Source organism: Cavia porcellus, unplaced genomic scaffold (assembly GCF_034190915.1).
Source record: "Cavia porcellus strain 051 isolate PalLab524CR breed Dunkin Hartley unplaced genomic scaffold, mCavPor4.1 scaffold_5, whole genome shotgun sequence".
NCBI classification, from domain to species: Eukaryota; Metazoa; Chordata; class Mammalia; order Rodentia; family Caviidae; genus Cavia; species Cavia porcellus.
Genome location: NW_026947488.1, coordinates 90,377,482 through 90,398,205, shown reverse-complemented (window position 1 = coordinate 90,398,205; position 20,724 = coordinate 90,377,482). Strand labels below are relative to the sequence as shown.

The window sequence follows — 20,724 nt, the reverse complement described above, 5'->3', positions numbered from 1 at the left end:
ATCAACACAGCTCCTTCACCCAGCTGGCATGGACTTTTTGGCTTCCACCACTGACCTTTGGGCCTTCTTGGCACGGATCCGTAAAAGAGACTGGCATGAGCCCTTCTTGTGGGCTCTGGACCTCCAGTTGAACTCATAGGAGGCACTGTCATGAGCTCTGGGTTTTCATCTGGACTTATGTGAAACATTGCTGTGGGATTTAGGCCCTTGACTAAATATTCTATGTCTTTGTTGTGGATAGATTTCCTGCAGTTTCTTGTGTTAACTTTGGGTGACCATCATGAAACAAGATTACATACTCCATGTACTGATTCTAATTGTTCTCTGCACAACCCCTAACTACAACAAACAATTAGAACTTTAAAATAAGTATTCAAAAATAATTAAAAGCAAATTTACTGATAAGTAGCAAATTCTTGGTCTATAGGGGAAGAAGAGCTCCACAATCTACATATACAATATAATATATTTCTAAGTACAACACAATATAAATATTTCTAAGTACTATCTAGTTTGGAAACATTTAGCTAAGAACATGCACATATTTATGAAATACATATCATACATACAATTCAGTTAGATGATATTCAGGCTGTGATTGTTTAAAATTATATAAAGAGATAGTAGAAATTGGTTTAGATTATCAACTTTTGTTGTTCAACTAAATTTAATTGACTCAGGGTTTTTGCTGATCAGTTCTGGCATTTTGGCTATCATAACATTCTGTGATTTTCACACTACATAATAGTTGAAAACACGTAGTGTAGATTTCTGAGTTTTCTTGTTTAAGAATTTTTGGTTTGAATTTCAGACAAATAAGTGTGCCTTGGAGCTGTATTAAATTCTGTAATAAGCCCTTTGACTATCAGAAATTACTCAACCAAAATTATAACTGTGTACTCCGTCTGTCTGGGTGCCGCGTCTGGTGTATCAGTGCTCTGTGTATCGCCAAGAGTTCTGTGACGTAATGTGTATCCAGAAGTGGGTTTCTGCTTCCCTTGGCAGAGCAACAGCGCAGTCCTTGTGTTTTCCGAGTGTGGATAACAATGAGGTGACTCATTTGATCTGCCAAGACACCCAGAAAGACGCCACGGATCATTGCAGACTACGGATTCTGTATCTGTATTTAAAATATTTTTAAACAGGAGGGTCCTAAATTGAAGGGAAATAAGTAAAGAAAGTGATTATCTTTAATAACCTACTCATTATAAACTGAACTATCCTTCTGATTCTAACCCAAGTGATCTATCGCGGTTTTCACTAAAATTAAATTAGAATACCAGAAATTACTGAATGTGGGTTTAAAAATCTCTACCATCAAAACTTACCTGCCACAAACAGGTTGATCAGAAAACTCCAAAGTTTTAAGCTAACTGCTACCATTTCAGTTAATGGTTTGCAATTTTCTAACTGAATCTTAGTGAGCTGTATAATAGAAAAATCACAACTGGTTCTTCACTGGGACTATGCTGAGATTAGTTCCAATGTGGCTTGAAAGCATTATTTTTATATTTCAGCATAATTTTACTTTCTAATAACCCCCTCCCCCAAAAGTTTTCATAGTAAATATATTTTATATATTTTAAAGAAAATGCAAAGTGAGATTATTATAAGTGAGGATTCAATAACAAAATATGGTTAAAATATTTTAAAAAACAAAAATAATATGAATTTACCTGGTTTTCTGTAAGATTGGGTGGTTAAATAGATTAAGAATATATTCTGTTGTATCTTATATTTTTAAATAACAAACTTTTTAATTTTTAAAGTTTCAAAAAATTAGTGGTAGTCAGATGACTTTGGATAAAATTTATGAGATTTTTAGCACAGCTCCACAAATGAAGAAAAGTTTCAGCAAATGACTACTGACTGATTTTCTAAAAGCAGTTTGCTTGACTTGAGATAGAACCACAATAAGGTTTATAAATATTACTTAACCATATTTTTCCGTGGAACAGTCAACATTTTCAAATAAAATATTTCTTAAGACTGATTTAAACGCATCACTTCCAGGACTGCACTTCTGCACGATTCTTCAGGATGCCATGCTACCACTGCAGGTACCTGCAAGACATAAAATATATGGTAATTCTTTGAACTCTATGTTGAGATTTTAACTCATAATGTCTCAGCATAGCTCTCATACTTCTTTGACAAAAGAAAGGCAAGTAGATAATTGATCTACTAATTGTCATCAGTGTTCTTAACCTTTTTTCATTAAAACTGAAAGAGAACTGAGTGTTGTGGCACAAGTCTGTAATCTCAGAACTTGAGAGGCTGAAGCAGGAGAATTGCTGGGAGTTTGAGGCCAGCCTGGGCTATAGTCTATCGCAGGCCAGCCTGAGCTACATAGTGAGACATTATTTTAAAGCCAACAACAACAACAACAAAAAAATAAATAAATAAAAAATACATTGAGAGAGTACATTCATTTAAAGAAATTATTTGATCTTCATATCGTTCCAGAAAAGAAGAACATTAGGTACAGTGGTTTCTCCACTGACCTTTAAATAAATAACTGAACAGTGTCACTTACCAACAATGAAATTATTTGGTCTTCGTATCATCCCATTAAAGAAAAATACTAGGTACAGTGATTCCTCCATTAATCTTTAAATAAACAGCAGAGTAGGATTGCTTGCCAAAACTAAAAAAAAAGGTATAACCCAATATAAACTTAAAAACATGGTTACTCTTTGAATTGGTCACTTTGTAGAATAATTTACTATTATTTCACAATTTACTGAGAGTGAACATAAAAACTGAGAAGATAGAACGATGATTAGGAAAAATAAAAAAAATTAGTTTTGTTATTTTAATGTCTCAGAATTCTCCATTCACCATTAAAAGAAAAACAAGTAGAAAGCTTGTGTAACTTGATTATTAAGTCAACTTAGTTTAGTGATCCATGAAGTCTTCATAATGCCTCACCCAAGTTTAAAGCAATGTCCTCTAACATCTCACCCTGTCCTCAAATTATAACAGGAAAACTAATAAGGTCCTAATCTGCTACATAAAGAAGTATTCTTTCCCTGATCAAACTCATAACTAGTTTTTTTAGTCACTCTCTTGTTACTTTTGGCTTCTGTTTTCAGAAAGTTCAGTCAGCGTTTTACTGACTCCAAGGAAGAAATGGCATTGCAGAAAAGCCTGACAGAGGAAAGTTTTTATTCCCCGACAGCCAGAAAGCAGAGAGCAAAAGACAAAGTCAAAGGTTACACTTTCAGTGGTCCACCTTCTCCACCTCCTAATAGCACATTCAACTCTAAGTTCACCAATACTGAGTTCAGGTCAGGTAACCTAATCACCTTCAGGAAGCTTCACCTCTGCATACATGAGACTTCTGGGAAAAGTTTCAGCTCCTAACCATAACACTGGTCAATGATAAGAAAACAGGAATGTTGATGGGAGACAGAACAGAGAGCCCACAAGTACTCAAAAATATGAATGATAGTGTTCTTAAACTCTCATGGTCAGCACAATGAAATATTATTTTATTTCAGTCATTCCTAACTTTATCTCCATTAGCAATGACAGGCCAGTTCAACTCACTCTTTTCTTCCCCATGGCACTCATACAATTCATATGTTGAAATGCAAACTCCAAAAGTAACTGTATTAGGACATTGTTAAAGCCAACATAGAAAGAAGGTTTTTGTTTTGTTTTGTTTTGTTTTTAGGGGGAACAGTGACTTGTGGGAAGGAGCACTACTTTTGTTTTTTGGGTTTTTTTTTGTTTTTTGTTTTTTGTTTTGTTTTTTTAGAGCCCATGTATGTAATGTATTTCCGAAAATCTATAAGCTACAGACAAGTCTTTTGGGTAAAACTTTTGAAAGTGGCCATCTTTTTAAAATAAAATTCCTTCAATTAATATTTTATATCAAAATAGAACTAAATTGAGATTTTGGGGGGTTTTTTACAACAATTAAATTTGGCAGTGATATAAAAGAAAAAGCAGAATCACCTTAGTTCATTAATTCATATTTCATAGAAATATTTTGGAAGAAAGTTACATGAAAGCAAAAATGCTACCAATTAAAACACTAAAGCTATAATTTTTATGTTTCAATATAAAGTAGAATACAGAATGCCATTCATGTAGCAGAATTATCTCTAAGCTTATAGCTGTTTTAGTAAATATAAAAAAGAATGTCTCAATGAAAAATATTTTGGCCTATAAACTTAGCAACCGATTCAGTCAACATTTTCAAATTTATTAACCCTAACATGCAACCTGGAAGGAAATTGGTAGCATCTGAATTTTTTTCATAAATGTATCTCAACAAATTAAAATAAGCATTGTTCAGTAACATCATTTTAGAGGCAGCTATGGGTAAGAAACTAAATGAAATACATGAATATGAGTCAAAGGTCATCTTTCTAAAACTTGTGTAACTATTAATGCTAAAAATAGAACAAAGCCAATCAAAGCAAAGCAGCAAAACTGGTACAGAACTTCAAAGCAAGATACTAGAAAACAACAATAGCTACCACATTATATCTTATTATCTTCACAGTAGATGTCTATTGCATCAGATATAACAAAATCAAACCAAAAACAAAACAGAATAAACCAATCAAACAGAATATTGAATAAAGCAAAATAATCAGAACAAAGTAAAACGGTATAAACAATATTGAGTTTATCTTTTTTTTTTTTTTTTTTTTTTTTTTTTATTTAAGAGGAAAAAGAGAAAAACACAAAACAAACCAAAGCGGCGTAAGGGTACACGCAATACAGAACTACAAACAAAACAAAACAAAACAAAAAAACATAACAGTAAGAAATCACCTGCTAGTAGATTACACACTATCTTCTTGAAAATAGTTCCTCAAATCACAGTATCAAAGAACACAAGGTGGACATTCAAACAGGGAGACTGCAAACAGCTGTGTTCAATGTTCCAAAAACATTGATAAAGTCAGCTATTTAACACCCCCAAACACACTTGCTGTTATATCCGTTAGAGCTCTTTTTCTTTTTTTTTTTTCCCTCTCTTTTTTACAACAAAATTTACACATCTTGGATTTTATTACTCCTTAGTGCTTATTACTTTCTTTGGGGTGGGGGGAAGAATACAGTCAAATACGGCAAAACAAAGCTGTCAGTCAATACCAAGGATAGACATAGCACATGGTGTAGAACAGAGTACAAGTTTGAAATCAATATTTTTTCTGGGTATGATGGGGCATACTTGTAATCTCAGCACTCAGGAGGCTGACACAAGAAGATCTCCATGATTTCAAGGCCAGCCTAGGCTACATGATGAAATCAAAGCCAGTCAAAAAAAATAAATAAATAAATAAAATTCAGCACTTTCTAAAGACATTTTGTAATACAAAAACAAATGTTTACTAAATTAAATAAAAATAAATTATCCTAATATTGATTACCCACAAAACTATAAACAGAGAAAGAGGAAACTAATTTCTAAACAATTAAAATTTGTGGTGGGTTTAATTGGATTATCTTTCCTCAGCAATTAACAGTTATCTGATGTTTTAAGATGTTTTAGGGCTAGTTAATCACATGTATAACAACATACCCGGTAGAAATATGATTTCTCTTTCATTTTCTAACTCTTTACAGTTTTTACAAAGATCACCTTCTTCTACTGTTCCCCTAGGAATTGCTCTAGCAATAGGAACTACAAAAACAAAAAACAAAACAAAACAAAACAGAATGTGGTCACTCACACACAGGAGGGGGTTTGGGATCCAGGGTCCCAGAAAGCTTTTAAGAGAAGCAACCAGCCCTGAATCTTAACAGGAAGACAAAGTGGAGAGAAGCCAGAAACAGAGACCAGAGACCAAATGTCCTGTGTGTTATACTAAGGAATTTAAATTCTCTCTTAAGCAAAGCCATTTAGTAATTTTAAATGAAAGTCTGATATGTTCCGGTTATTGATTCATGAATGTAATAGCTTTCACTGCACAAAAGTTTCTCTGTCTAGTTGCTTTAGAGTTTCTGGAAAAATTCTATGGCACTGACAATATAATTCCCCTTCTGAGATAATATCTTCCACTGAAATAGTTAATTTTTCTTCCTACTTATGTCAAGAATATGCCTACTTCTCTTATTTTCATTTTATTTATTTGTACTTCATGTTTTTATTTTTATTTTTGTTATTATTTGTATTTATAATAGTGTCTGGCCTTGATTCTTCCCATGTCCATTTTTCATACTACCAATCCTCATGTTTTCTTATATTTATACTCACATTAATAATTGTCCCTGTCCTTTTACCTTATTAGTATTTTACATATACCTCATTTACCTTATTATTATTTACCTCTAATATTTTTATAATATTTTACATAAATTGTTAAAATGTCATAAATTAAAAACAATACATAAATCACATTTGCTCCATTGTTAATATTATAAATGAAAATAAGATACTTTTTCATTCATGTTGTTTGACATTTCCTCATTAAAACTCATCACACTATAATGTATTAGGACAGCTTTTCTATTAGGTTACAGTACCCATACTATAAAGTATTGCCACTAGAAAGCAGAAGAAATAATGATATTATTATTAAAAAACGCTTTCTCCCAGTCCAAATTATTTCTAAAAAAATTAAAAGAGGATTTCAGTGGTTAACCTATTTGGTTTTACTGTCTTTTTCTTTTTTCTTTACTTCTTTTTTTTCCCACTGTACTGGGAATTGAACCCAAGGCTTTGTAGTGAGCTACATTCTCTGCCATTTATCCAGATTTAAATTTTGAAACAGGGTCTCGCCAATGGTTAAACTGTGCGTGCGGGACTCCAAATCGTTAACTTCCTGCCTCAAATGTCTCTTTTTCCATGTGAGTGTTGAGCAGTATTTTACCTTTAAATTTAGTGTTAACCCTCCACTTGCTTTTTACATATTCTACATTTTTTCTTTGTTTCCTTCTAAGTCATTCAAACCTTTCTTGTTTCCCTTTGACCAAGAAATATTTACACCTAGGAGATAATGAATGGCGCTGCTGTCATTAGGATATTTGTGCCACCGAGCAGGAAGAGAAACATTTTAGCGTGGGCTGTTCTTCCATGAAGACTGAATTTATTAGCTCAGCTGCATTGCAAGCTGGGGGTCGTGAGTTCAATACCCGGCACCAATGAACAAAACAAAACAAAATTAATCTGATGCCCTTAGTAATTAGAACTTTAAGACTGCAACTTAGAGCGTCAGGGATGAAGCCTGTCAAGCATAAGGTCTTGAGTTTGATTTTGTTGCAAAAAAGAAAAAAAGAATGAAGGCAAGATTCCAACCTAAAAAAGAGGGGCTGACAAAATTTGGGTTTGTATTAAGAATACAACCCATGACAATTCACATTTTTAAGCATTATGACTTTGTGTTAAGATACAATTAGTTTTAATGAATCAACTACAGAGCAAACACATTGTCTAAGGGTCTTTCTTTGCTCACACTGTACCTAAATTACTTCCAGTCAAATTTAATCTTTGTTTTCAATGGATAGCCCTATTTTATTTAAGTTATCTGGATTATTATTCATATTGCTGATGATAATAAATGAAACACTGTACACTAGATTTTATATTCTTAGTATTAAACGGAAAAGAAAGAAGATAGGAAAAGAAAGAAAATAAATAATAGAGAAAATCTATTAACTTTGGTTTTAAATCATTTTAGAGTTCTCAAACTTTATCATTTATTAATTTCTTTTGAGCTCTATTAGAAAATAAATGTGTCACATTTTATTGTATCAATCAGTACTTACTACTTTTAAAACGCAAGAAAGTATCCAGGTTTATAGACCAATTGTGTACTAAAAAGTTTTTCAACAGATTAAATTGTGTAAACATTTGACTGACATATAAAATAAATTTGCATGTATAAGAATCAATAGATTTGGTGCTATTCCATGAACTAGGAAAGAAAGTCAGATAAAAATTACATTTTATAAATATAAAAATTCATAGTGAATGCTAAATTAGCAATAATTTGTTCTATCAAAAATTTTATTTTTGAACTTTAGACTCCTTAACTTGTATAATATTTGAAACATTTAATTATCACTTAAAAACATCATAAAGATAATCATTTGTTATATTTGTCATCTTTATTCCTTAATGATTTTTGACCCATTAGAAAGTTGTGTTATTCACCAAAAATTATAATAATTGACCCTTTGAAGACCATTTTTACCTGAAAATTGGAAGCTTAATATAAATAATCAAATATTTTCTCAAAGTGCAAGCATTATAAACATTTCCAACCTAAGTGTTCCTTAATTATAAGTAATATTTTAATGGTAATAAAATGTTTTATGCAATTTGATATTCATATAATCTTAAATTGGATCACTACATTATCTTTGTCAAATTAATTTTCTACAAAGTTATCTCTTAGTTTTAAAAATTCTTAACTGGAAATTATATACTTCAAATTTTCAAGCTCTTATTTTCAAGATACTTGAAAACATAAATTTTGTATTTAATTTTTAAGACTAGCTTAGTACCTTAAATAACTAAAAGATAGAGTTTTAAATATGTGAAATGCTTGTAGATTTAAATAAATGAAATCATCTTCTAATCTCATTATATCTGCTTATATCAGAAACAAGTATGTGGTTAAATTTGTAATTTTAGGGCTTCTAATGCTCACAAACTTTTCTACAATACACTTCGAATACAAAAGATTTCAGGCCATTGTGTTGTTGCATGCCTTTAATCACAGTACTTGAGAGGCAGACACAGGAGGATTACTACAAATTTGAGGCCAGCCTGGGCCACATAGTGAGTTGAAGGCAGCCTAAGCTACATAACAAAACTCTCTCTCTCTCTCTCTCTCTCTCTCTCTCTCTCTCTCTCTCTCTCTCTCTCCCTCTCTCTCTCCCTCTCTCTCTCCCTCTCTCTTTCCCTTTCTGTATATATATATATACACACATCCTGGCTCCACCCCTATGTGGGTGGAGCACTGACACCATCAATCCAAGCACTAGACAATGAACCATCACAAATGAACAATGCAAACTCATGAGGCCTGGGGGACACAAACATAAGCCATGACATATATATATATATATATATATATATATATATATATATATATTCCCCCCCCAAAAAAAAGATCTAAAGATTCTTGAAATACATAGGCATCTTTTTTAGTTCACTGCCTCACAATATTTTTTTGATAAAAATTAATTTCCATTAACGCAAACATATTTGGAAATTACTTGACAATAGAGAAAATGAGTCATATTTCTCTTTTATTAAACCATTATTAAACTGCTTCCACATGATAGGCAATGGAAGTAGCAACTAAGCATAGTTAGTAATTAACATATGGTATAATGACTGCAGCATATATGGAATTTTTGTGGTTTAGGAAATATTAGTATATAAGCATTTTACTTAAAATAATGCCCTGATATGTAATTACATATATATTAAATATGCAAGCACACAAGCACACACCCCACACACAAAGGAGATGCAACATATGAAATTTGTTTGTTTTGTTGAAATGAGTCAGGAGTTTGAGGTGAGCCTGGATTGCAAAATCATTGAGAACAAGTCTCTAAAATCAAAAAGAAAAAGGAATCAGTTAATGACAGTAATATCTATGTCTATTTGTGGTAAATAAAGAAAATAAGGATAATATCTAATTTTCTCATTTAATGTATTGTAATATTTCATGTACAGTTTATACCTATCTTATCTGCATTTCATCTAATATTTAAAAATTTATTAAGGCTTTCAGGTAGAATTAAATACATTAATAAAGAATAAAAATTACTAGGTGATATATTTGGAGAAAATGCCATCTGTAAACAAAATTATTTTCAATTAATGTAAATGAATTAAACTTTACATTAATTCGCTTATTCCGTATTTTGCAGGAAATCTTGATGAAGTTGAACAGAAGTGGAAAGCAGGCTTCCATCTCTGGAACAATTACATGACAGACTGGAAAAATCAATTTAATGATTACATTAGCAAGAAAGAAAGCTGCGTGGATCTCTAATTAATAGATTTGCCCTTTAAATAGCATGTTCATTTTTTGTAGATGAAGATAAAAATAGTATTTCTCTCTACACCTTTGAAGAAAGCTATTATATAACTGTAACAAAAATGCCAAAAGGTAATATTGATTCCATACATCTTTCATTTAGTATTTCAAAATCCAAACAGCCGGAACATGTTGAACTATATTTCACAGCACAAAATTTCACAATTAATTAAGGGTATAGTAAAATGATGTGCTACTTCTGTTTCTTTCCTGAATAATTTTCATTTTTTCCCCTAAAATACATGTATTCTGTTTTTAGTCACATCTTTATTTTCACTACTATTAATATAAAGGTATCTTTTTAAAATGAACTCAATCTTGAGACACTGGTTCCTATACTTTGTAATATTATTTTCCTAATTATTTCATCAAATTATTGTCAATATGTGATATTAAAGCATACAAAAGAATAATAGTCCCTTGTATTTTTTATGTACGGGCAAGAGGAAATGTTAAGAGACTCAGTCTCTAAAAAATATCTTATTATAAACAATGTGCTGCTATCAATAGACACAATCAGGGAATTTCTGTACATAATTCAAAACTAAATTTACTGATTATCCCAGGTGGGAAAATTAGTTCATAAGATCATTGTGTATAAATAGGATTTGTCACATGAAGTAAGGTACGGGTGTTGCTTACATATTAATTATATTCTAATTTACGATCTCACAAAGTATACGTTCAAGGGTCTTTAATGCTATGAAAATACATATGCCTGTGTCATGCATCAAAACAAAACTCAGGTTGTTCAGAAAAACATACTGCAAATCATGAGTTGTAATGAAGAATGGAAACCTTGACAATTTTCTCACCCTTTAGTGATTGTTCCCTATTAGAAAAAAGGAGCAACTATTAGCAAAAATGTCCATTTTTGAGTAGCCTTTACCAAAGCTGACTTGGCCTTTATCACAACTTTCTCTGAAGTATGATAAACTCTCAGTGACTCCTTGACTGATGATCGTTTTAAAAGCTGTTTAGTTGTATGATTCTAACTTAGGGACCTCGATGCCAAGGGAGAAACGTATGTATAAAAAATCAGAAATCAGTGTATCGAACTTCTCCTTAGAAATTTTCACTTCAACAGGCTTATAAATGAAAAGCAAAGTTTAGTCATTTAAAATATTGACAATGTGTAAACATTAAAATCACAATACAGTATAAATTTCTCTCCAGCTGCTGGAGTATGGGGAGACAGAATCATGGTATAGTTATAAAAACCCAAGGGAGATATAATTTAATTTTTATAAAAATTTTTAGTGCATGTCTCAAAAACATAACAGGTAATTGTGTCTTAAATTCCAACCGAAGGCGTACAGTAAATGAAAATACTATCAGAAAATTAATTCTATCAATTGTTCTCATACTAAAAATAATTATGTTTGATGGCTTATTACTAAAAATGTTTTTAAGAGTAAACAAATTATTTACCTTAAAAATACCATTGCAGCTAATTGTTTTTTCAAAAATTGGCTGCTGGATATTATAAAAAATAAAAAGTTTTAATCAAGTTATCTTTAGTCAATATGAAAATAAATTTAATGCATATCTTCACGTAGTTTCAGTTGTGACCTAGTCACAGCACACTATCCTAATACATGAAACCTTTGTCCATGGCTAAATCATGTGATAAATTCAAGATTCATGAAGGTGCTTGTTGCGCAGTATCCATAGCAAATACACTAAAAATGTTTCCTTTATGAAGAGTTTATTTTTAAATGAAGGTGTTAATCAGGAAGGAATTTAAGTGCTTTTTACTAAATTTACATAAGATAAATATAGACTCAATGTATCAATTCTCAATTTTCAGACTGTCAAAAAAATAAAGATCACTAGGTTTAAAAATATGTACACTGCCTGGCATGTACAACCCTCAAATCTCAGCACTTGGAAGGCTGAAGCAGGAGGATTGCTTAGAGTTTCAGGCCAGTTTGAATTACAAAGTGAGTTCAAATGCTGGTCTAAACCTGCCTTTTAAAAAAGGTACACAAATATATGCATATACACTTTCATATGTTTATATATACAGATGTCTATAAATGTCCAGCATGGGATTATACTAAAGAAATTTACTAAGTATCTCCATGAAGGAGAAAACTTAGTGAACAAGAAATGGAGCATATATGACAGTCATACAATAATCATCTGACTATGGGACCACAATGAATGTAAAAATATAAAATACATTTTATACATGTATCACAGATTTTTTTATACAGTGGTATCTCAGTTCATGAACTTAATTTGTTCCAGGATTTTGGTCATGAACCAAATCAAATTTCCCTACAAAGTCCAACATCACCTGATGCAGAGTTCATGAACTGTGAACTGAAGCAAAATTATGCCAAATGCTTCTGCTTGATAACCAATTTGTGCACAAACAGAAGTGTTTGTGAACAGAGGTACTATTGTAACTACAAAAACACATAATCAACTTATGTATCATAAAGGTCAATTGTATTAAGGCACAATAATTATTTTGGATTTTAATATGTGCTATTGTAGCTGAAAAAACTATTTATTAGCTAGTAGAATAGAGAAATATGAGATCAATTATATTGTCAGTAATTGAATGAGGAGTATTATTAAGCTGAATAGCTAAAGTCATTAGAGGTTTTTGGAAGATTTTAATCATTCTGATTAAAATCTCAGTTCACCCCACTGTAGTGTAATCCTATATCCAAGTGTGATGAATATCTAAAAGTAACATTTTTTTGAGAGTGGGACAGAAAGAAACTCATTCCCCTCCAAAAAAAAAACTTCAGCATCCTTGAATTTATTTTACTTTGACATCTCTTGAGTGTAGTCAAAATTTTTTAACCATTATAGTTACCAAGAGATAACAAAATCCTGAAGAGATGTAACGATTTTAATGGAGAATAGTAGCACTGAGTGACACATGCAACACCAAAAATCGTATCCCTTCCCACAGAAAGACGATTTGTTCTCTAGACGTCATCTATTTTTTCACTTGGTTTTTTTACAATTATCCTAAAGGTAAAACTAACAAACAAACACACAGCAACAAGAACTAAACAAAACAACTTTTGACTTTTCGAGGCAATTATTTGTGAATGCTTTGATATTTTGAGATTCATTCTGCAACTGCTTACACGATGCTACCACTGTGTTCGGGGTTTGTTAATTGAGTAAATGTCAGAGGACAAGATATAGCAGAATTCATTTCTACCATGTGGGAAGAAAACAGTATTGTGAGTCTTGGGGCAGCCAGGAATGATCAGAAGAAGCAAAGAAACAGAAGGAGGATGGAAAGGAGAAGGGAGGTGGGCAGCAAGAGAGATGATCTACCACTGCAGGAAACAGGACTAAGTTAACAAGTGTCCTGACCAGCTGTTTGCCTTCAAGGGGGATGAGAAGTAAGTGACTTGTAGATAAAGGCAGTAGATCATGATTTCATGTCTATGGCGCATTCAGCTCAGTGCTTCTTAGATTTCTACCCTAAGAAAATATTAGAATCTTTGGGGATGATCATAGCTGATTACACATCAAGCCAATTGAGTTAGGATCTCTGGGAGCGAAGTCTAAACAACTGTAATTTTTCAAGTTTCCCTGGCGACTCTGATTTATTTTTCTATGATCACATGATTTGCCTTGACAGACCTAATGACAATGTTCGTTAGGGAAAAAATGATAGGTCTTTGACCAGTAGTTCCCAAACTGTGTTACATATTAGAATCGCCTCAAAAGATATTAAAATTGCAATATACCTGCCACTATTAATTTAATCACAATGTAAATGCAGAAAGGAAATATCGGTATTTCTTAATGATGCCTAGTTGCTTCCAACGGGTAACAAAGTTTATAAACTAATGGCCCATTCAAGATGATTAATCTAAAGAAGCCAGGGGATACTCACATTGCTTTAGTACTGAAAAGCAGAAAATTATAAAAACTCAATGTCACATAGCAAAGTAATGTACTTTGCTTTCTCTCTGAACAAGGAACTGTAACAGAGATTACTGAATACTTAGAAGAAATTTGGAGCACACACAGCATTTTCTATGATCACTGCACTACAAAGTTATGATTTCATATTGTCATTTTTACCAATATTTATGTACTTTGGGTAGAAGTATGCCTGAAAAATAAGAAAGCATTAAATAAAATACATGCACAATATTTTGTAATTACAGAAGATTATGTGTTTCTTTGAATGACACTGAAATTTGTTTACTTGACTATACTAATAATTAAGGAAATGCCATTTTAATTCCTATTTTCCAGTGGACTTTCCATTAAAGAATCAGCTGTTCTGTGAACTCTCAAAAATATGTGTAGTTCTTCTTGTTAGGTTCATAAAGATATGCTGACAGGATTAATTAGCTAATTATTATTAATAACCTAATGTTTATTAGTAAATTTAAAAAATATTTTTCATCTCTGAAATATTAGCCTGAGTTTTTTGCTTAAGATAATTACTGTATTGTCATGTCTTGAAGTAAAACTTTTCACTGTCCTTTGCTTTTTACTTCTTTCAAGAATTTAGGCAGAAAAGCAAGTGAACAAAATAAAACCTATCAAAAAATATTTTGATATAGCCAGGTGTCATGGCAAATGCTTGTAATCCTAGCTCTTAGGAAGCCGAGGCAAGAGGATTGTTGTGGGTTGTCTGGGCTGCCAAGTGTGCTCAAGGCCAGCCTGAACCCCATAGCAAGACCCTGTTTCAAAATGACCAATATATATGGGAAAGAGAGAATAAGATGTGAAAAATATTTAAGAATATTAAGGATTCTTAAATTATTAAAAATAAGCATGCAGCGAGTGTCTATCTACCTACCTACCTATTTAGGATAGTCATTCCCAAATTTAACCAAAGGGAGAATTTAGAGAGGAGTATTATTCATCTATCTAAGTCAATCTGTTGCATAAACATAAAATTATTGACTGTGACGTCTAAGTTTCTCCACCATTTGACAAAAGTTTATGCAGGTTTTTCTGATGATAATCACTAGCAGTAAGTGAGAAAGCTCACAACTGTAAATGGTGATTCTTTTGACAATTTGCTGGAGCAGCAGAACTTGAGTTTAAGAATTTACAATTCAATTTACAACTGAATACTTAATATTTAGCAGGCAATTTACATATCTCTCCCAGTCAAATTATTGTCATTTTTCACTTTTCCGTTTAATAAAATTTTCAGACTTTTTCCTTTTTTGTGTATCAAGTTTACATTTTCAAGGTTACAGAGTTTTCCGGTTAGAATGGCCCTAAACAAACTGATTTTCTTATCAAGTTTCCTTTATCTCTCTTTTGTCTCCTGCCCCATGTATACATGTGCAAGCATGTGCAAGCACACACACCTGCGTGCACACATGCACACGCACACACATGCATGCACACGCGCACACACACAAATACAAAGGAGTAGCTAAAGATCCTTAAGTGGAGGTCTAGGAAACAGTGGTGATTTATAAATTTACATTTATATATGTAATGCAAATTTTCTTTGAACACTTAGGCCTTTTTGAACAGTTTCCAAAAAATAACATCATTCAAGGAAAGATTTAAGTATCTAGACTACTCAATTGAAACTTCAGGCATCCGCATCATCTTAGTCACCCTCTTATGATACAAGGTGACAACATCTAAAAGAGGAGAGGTTTATTCTGGCTCTCCTTGGTAGCTCCATGTTTCTGTTTTCTGCACATTGCTGGAGTCTCCAGCGCACTTTTGACCTCATTCTCACAATTCCTTGCACCACCCTCTCCATTGAGGCTGCCTGGCCTCCTGGACCCTATTCTGAAACTGCTAGTTTTCATGAGCTAACAGGTCCCCTAAAGAGGTGCGGTGGATAAAAAGAAAACAAGAGGGTGAGAAAACAATGGGACGCGTCCCCCACAAGGTCATGGTCTTTCGGACTGAATCCTGGATTGTAGTTTTCTCTGGCTATTTATTAGACTCTTTTCTTTACAAAAAGGAGAAGTGGAAAATGGAAGAGATACAGCACAGATAAGCGAGAACTCTTAAATTGTTTAACAGTCCCAGGGACCATCTTTGGCTATGTCTGGCCTTCAGGTTTACTGTTCCTTCCAACATAACTTAGCAAAGCACCTCATTCTGTCCAGCAGCATTCCACTTACACAGAGGGTACTGCTTTCATTTCTGTTTACAGTGTGCTTTAACAAGACTTCCTCCAGCACCAACAATCTTGTGAGCTAGTAGAGCTCAAAGTCCCTGGACATATCCTTTTCCACATGAAATAAATGGAGGACCCTGTTACCTCACCATGGCTGCATTCTGCAAGCCTGTTATACCAGCACCAGGTGGATGATACCAAGGTAGACCGCCTGTTTGAGAAGTAGCCAGCACCCCTGGGTCATGGGTGTGGAAGCCTCTGGGTGCCTGTGTGACTCAGCACTGTGAACTGAATCTTGAGGAACCAATTCCCTATGTGCCCTTTTTGAGCAAGGCACCCTGGCACTTTTTCTTAAGGAAAAGTCTTTCCAACAAGTTTATTTTTACACTTCTACACATTTGAACCTGTGAAAGGCTGGTTTCTGCTGATTTCTGATACACTCTCCAGGTATCTTTCTTACTGTCCTGAAGCAAACAAAGTTCTTGGCCTCTTTTTCATGCTAAACTTGTCCAAAGCCTGGCCTCCAAAGCCCCTATTGGCAGATTATTTTCCTTTTTGATGAAATCGCAAAGTTTTAAAGTCATGTAACTCTGCTGTTTGCTTCTGAATCTCACTGTAGATCTTGCAGAAATCAGCAAGCAGGATGCATGCTTGCAATCTGTATTTTGGACTAGCTCATTAATTTTTTCTGTCAAATTAATAATTTCATAGTTCTTAGTCTCAGGAGAACTCAGGACACAGGTGAAATGTAGATAAATTTTCTGCCAATACATATCACATATGGCCCTGAATCCAAATAACAATGGATACTTCTTTTTCTCAGTTTAAATCTTCTGAGCCTGGCCTTTCCTGTCTGTGTTCATATTCTCATTCTAGTCTTCTGAACTCTCACTAGAATTTCTCATCAAATTTAGCTAATGGTATTCTAAGCCTTCTCTAGGCAGCATCTCTATACCTTTCCAAACACCTTTGAGCTCCTGCTTCAAAGGTTTCTGGACCATGTGACCAGGTATGATTATGGGAATGGCTCCAATTCTGGCACCACTTTCTTTTCTCTGAGGCACAGTATCCAATGCCCATCACTTGAAGAAGTGGTTCTTTTAGTTCACATTTTTAGTCTGTGGTCTTCTGGTTTCAAGGCAGAAGCAGCCTGTTGGAAAGATCAGCCACAGAAGAAAGCTGCCCATGTCATGGTGGCCGAGGAGCAGAGTAAAAATGAAAGAACTCAACCAGGACCTATTTCCTAACAACAAACAAGCTCTGAAATCATCAGTGAACTAGTTCACTGATAAGTGTAGTGTCTCCATTATTAAATACTTTCTAAACACAAGAGAGCTTGGGGGCACACACCAGGTCTAAAGAACAACACAAAGACCATTTTGAGGGCATTAAAGATAATTTTTATTTGTAATTTTGCATTAGTTTTCTTAAGGTTTCCAAAATGTTATTAATCACATTGTATATAGAACTTGGTTTTGCTACTTTTTACTGTATCACCAAGAGTGCACCATTAATCTGTGGCTGTAGTCACAAAACAACATTTTGAGTTTCAAAAGATGCTTCCTCGTTGCTTTGAAGACATCTCCCTGGTTTCCCTTTACTGAATTTTACCGTCTTTGTCTGATAACATTATAATATGATAATTTAGAACTTACTATCTTTGTATAAGGAAATAAGTGAATGAAACCTCAATGTTAACATCTACACTGGCATTTCAATTTTAAACCAATTGTATGCATAATATTCCCTTCAGTAAGTGAATTATCATCTTCATATAACCATGAAAGATAAAATTTTAATAATCTTCCCGGGAGTTTTCTCTTTGAAGCCATGTACAAAATATTAAGTGTGAATTCCAACAGAACTATTCTTTGTCTTCAGATTTTAAAAGCTTCCAAAGGTAGGAAGTAAGTACAATAACATCCCTATCAGTTTATCTGGTGTAATATTCAGTTAGAAAGGCACCATTCATGTAGAATGTAGACCGATGCCACCAAAAGCCTCAAGTTCCAAATTGGTCCCTGCCTGGCACAGGTATGTGAAATTCCACCTTCACAGGCATCTTTCAGCACCTGCAACACAATTTACATTTGTCTGGGACCTCTTTTAACTGTTTTTTTAAGACCTATTTTTAATTGTCATTATCTTCTAGAAGAACAAAAATTTAAATTATTATATGCTAATGTGCTAAGTATAGAATTTGATTTATCCCATTACGATTAACACTCCAGTGCACAGTGTTTTAATTTCATGGAAATGAGTTCAGTGTGACCCTTTGCTAAATAAATTAAGTGCCAGGACTTTTAGAAACATTTTATCTTTTAAGGTACACCTACTACATAGATTTTAAAACCTGCCTCAGAGGACTGCTTTGCACCATAGAAGACAACAGGTACTGCTGTGCGTTTGTAGCACACACATATAATTCCAGCATTGTGTGAGGCTGAGGCAAGAGAATCTCAAGTTCCAGTCAATGAAACTTAGTGACTTAGACCTTGTCTCATAAGAGAAACTATTTTTAAAACAGTTGACTATGTAGCTGAATGCATAGGCAATAGGTTCACTCTTCAGTATCACCAAAACAAACATACATGAAGAACAGGGCAGCTACCCGCTATCCTATACTTCCTATACTATCCTATACTTCAAAGTACTTTTTTTTTTTTGTCTTTTTCATTTTTATCGGTACCAGGGATCGAACTCACCAACCACCTGCTTACAAGGCAGGTGCTTATGCCGCTGAGCTAAAGCCCATGTATTCGTATTCCAATATGTTGGTTTCTTTTTCTTTTTCTTTATCTCTAAAAATGTAAAAAGAAAAGATCTTTGAAATATGGTTATTAAAGGATAATATGAATATGAGAAACTAAATTCATTCTGATAGGATGTAGCCTCTAATTTTTTTGGTAATTAACATAAACATATTAAGAATTTTTATACTTTATAAAAATACATACATACATGTTGCAAAGAACGATAGCTCAAATTTTTCATTTATCACTTACTGTTTTCCACACACATTTATAGACACTCAACACCTAGAGTGTTCAAAACAGAAAACACTTCTCTCATGTTGTTCACTTTGCAGGGTTATGGGATACACAAAGAAAGAATAAACAGAAAACTATATAATTATGCAATAACAAGACCACGAGTGAAACATAGCAGAGGACACCAGTGATGATTGCCAGTGGGCCTAGGCCAGCTAGCACGTGATACGGCAGCCAGAAGAAGGCGAAGTAACAGTCACACAGCTATGCAGGGAAAGACACGTTGCAGACAGGACAAATGTGGAGGCCATGGGAAGACTTGGAAGAAACAGCGGAAGATGCTAGAAGATGATGTCAGTAGGGAAAGAGGGAGACAGACTGAAAGCCAAAGGGAAGCTTTGAGAAAGTGAGTAACATAATAGTGACCACATTTTATTAGGAAAATCACTCCTTAGAAGCTAGACTGTACTGTTCAAAGAGAAAAGTAACTGGGAAAAGGAAAAAGAAGAAAGAAGGAAGGGAAAAGGAAAATGATATAAATTTGTGTATATATATATATATATATATATGATAGCTAAAATGTACTAATAATTGTATTATTTTTTGGAAAAGAACAGTTAATACTCATATGATTAAATCAATTTTACATATCTATGTCTAGTGATCTAAGCAACCCTTCTGAAGACAATATGCAATATTACAACCCTTGTTAAATTCCAATCATCTTGTTTTGAAAATGTATACTGTTACTGTTTTGGATTTGTTATTGTTTGTCTCTTTTGCTTTTTGTTTTTTTTTTTTTTTCTGTGTCTTTTTTTGTTTTAAATAAAAAGAAACTAACTCCAGGGGGACAAGTGTGGGCATAGAGGAAATTGTTTATTCCGGGCAAAAGAACATAATGACTTGAGCTAGGTAGTAGCTATGGAGAACTGAGAAAGGTTTTAATACCTGTATTCCTATGCACCAGCTAACAGAATCTGCCAAAACAAAGAGGAATAGACAGTGAATGCACATTTTCTTCTGAAATAAATTCTTGAATTGAGTTATGATATTCTGAGACAAAGAATTCAATTGGTTCAGCATGTCTATGTGGAGAAAAAAGTTTGATTCACAGCATGTGAACTCCCAATGTCTATTAAATATCTAAGAAAGAGATACATACTTTATTAAGTGAGAGTGGAGCTGAAGAGAGACATCTAAATTGGAGACAAAAATTAGGGAGTTTCCAACTTAAGGATTCTACCTAAAAACCACAGAACTAAAGGAGATCATCTACAAATTCAGTGTAAATCTAGAACCCAAAAAGCCAGCATTCTAGCACTGACATTCAATTTGGCGTTTAAATCTCTGACCAGAGATTCATGACTTATCACCAGAGCTTGATGAACCACCCTTTTCAAGTATCTAAACTTGGTTTATTTCAATGTGTGAGTACCAGAAGAATTTATTTTTACCTTTAAAGGTAAATGAAGTCTCTGTATAGCTGAGTAAATTTTTCATTTCCTTCACAAATAAGTGAAAATTGATTAAATTTATAAAATTATTGCTAATGTATTGTCTCTCCTGTCCATAGAACTCTACAGAATAAAGGTGTAAAAGCAACTAAACTTTT

At 33.3% G+C, this 20,724-nt stretch overlaps 1 protein-coding gene across 2 annotated transcripts in view; it reads left to right on the top strand.

Annotated features, from left to right (window-relative positions):
* The window catches only part of Bche (butyrylcholinesterase), a 69,674-nt gene extending 59,236 nt beyond the window's left edge, over positions 1 to 10,438 (top strand). For both annotated transcript variants that reach the window (XM_003469358.5, XM_005003457.4), the window contains exon 4: positions 9,856 to 10,438. In XM_003469358.5, the coding sequence (XP_003469406.1) occupies positions 9,856 to 9,980 (125 nt within the window). In that variant the 3' untranslated portion in view covers positions 9,981 to 10,438. The remainder of the gene's footprint in view (positions 1 to 9,855) is intronic.
* Positions 10,439 to 20,724: the final 10,286 nt, after the last annotated feature.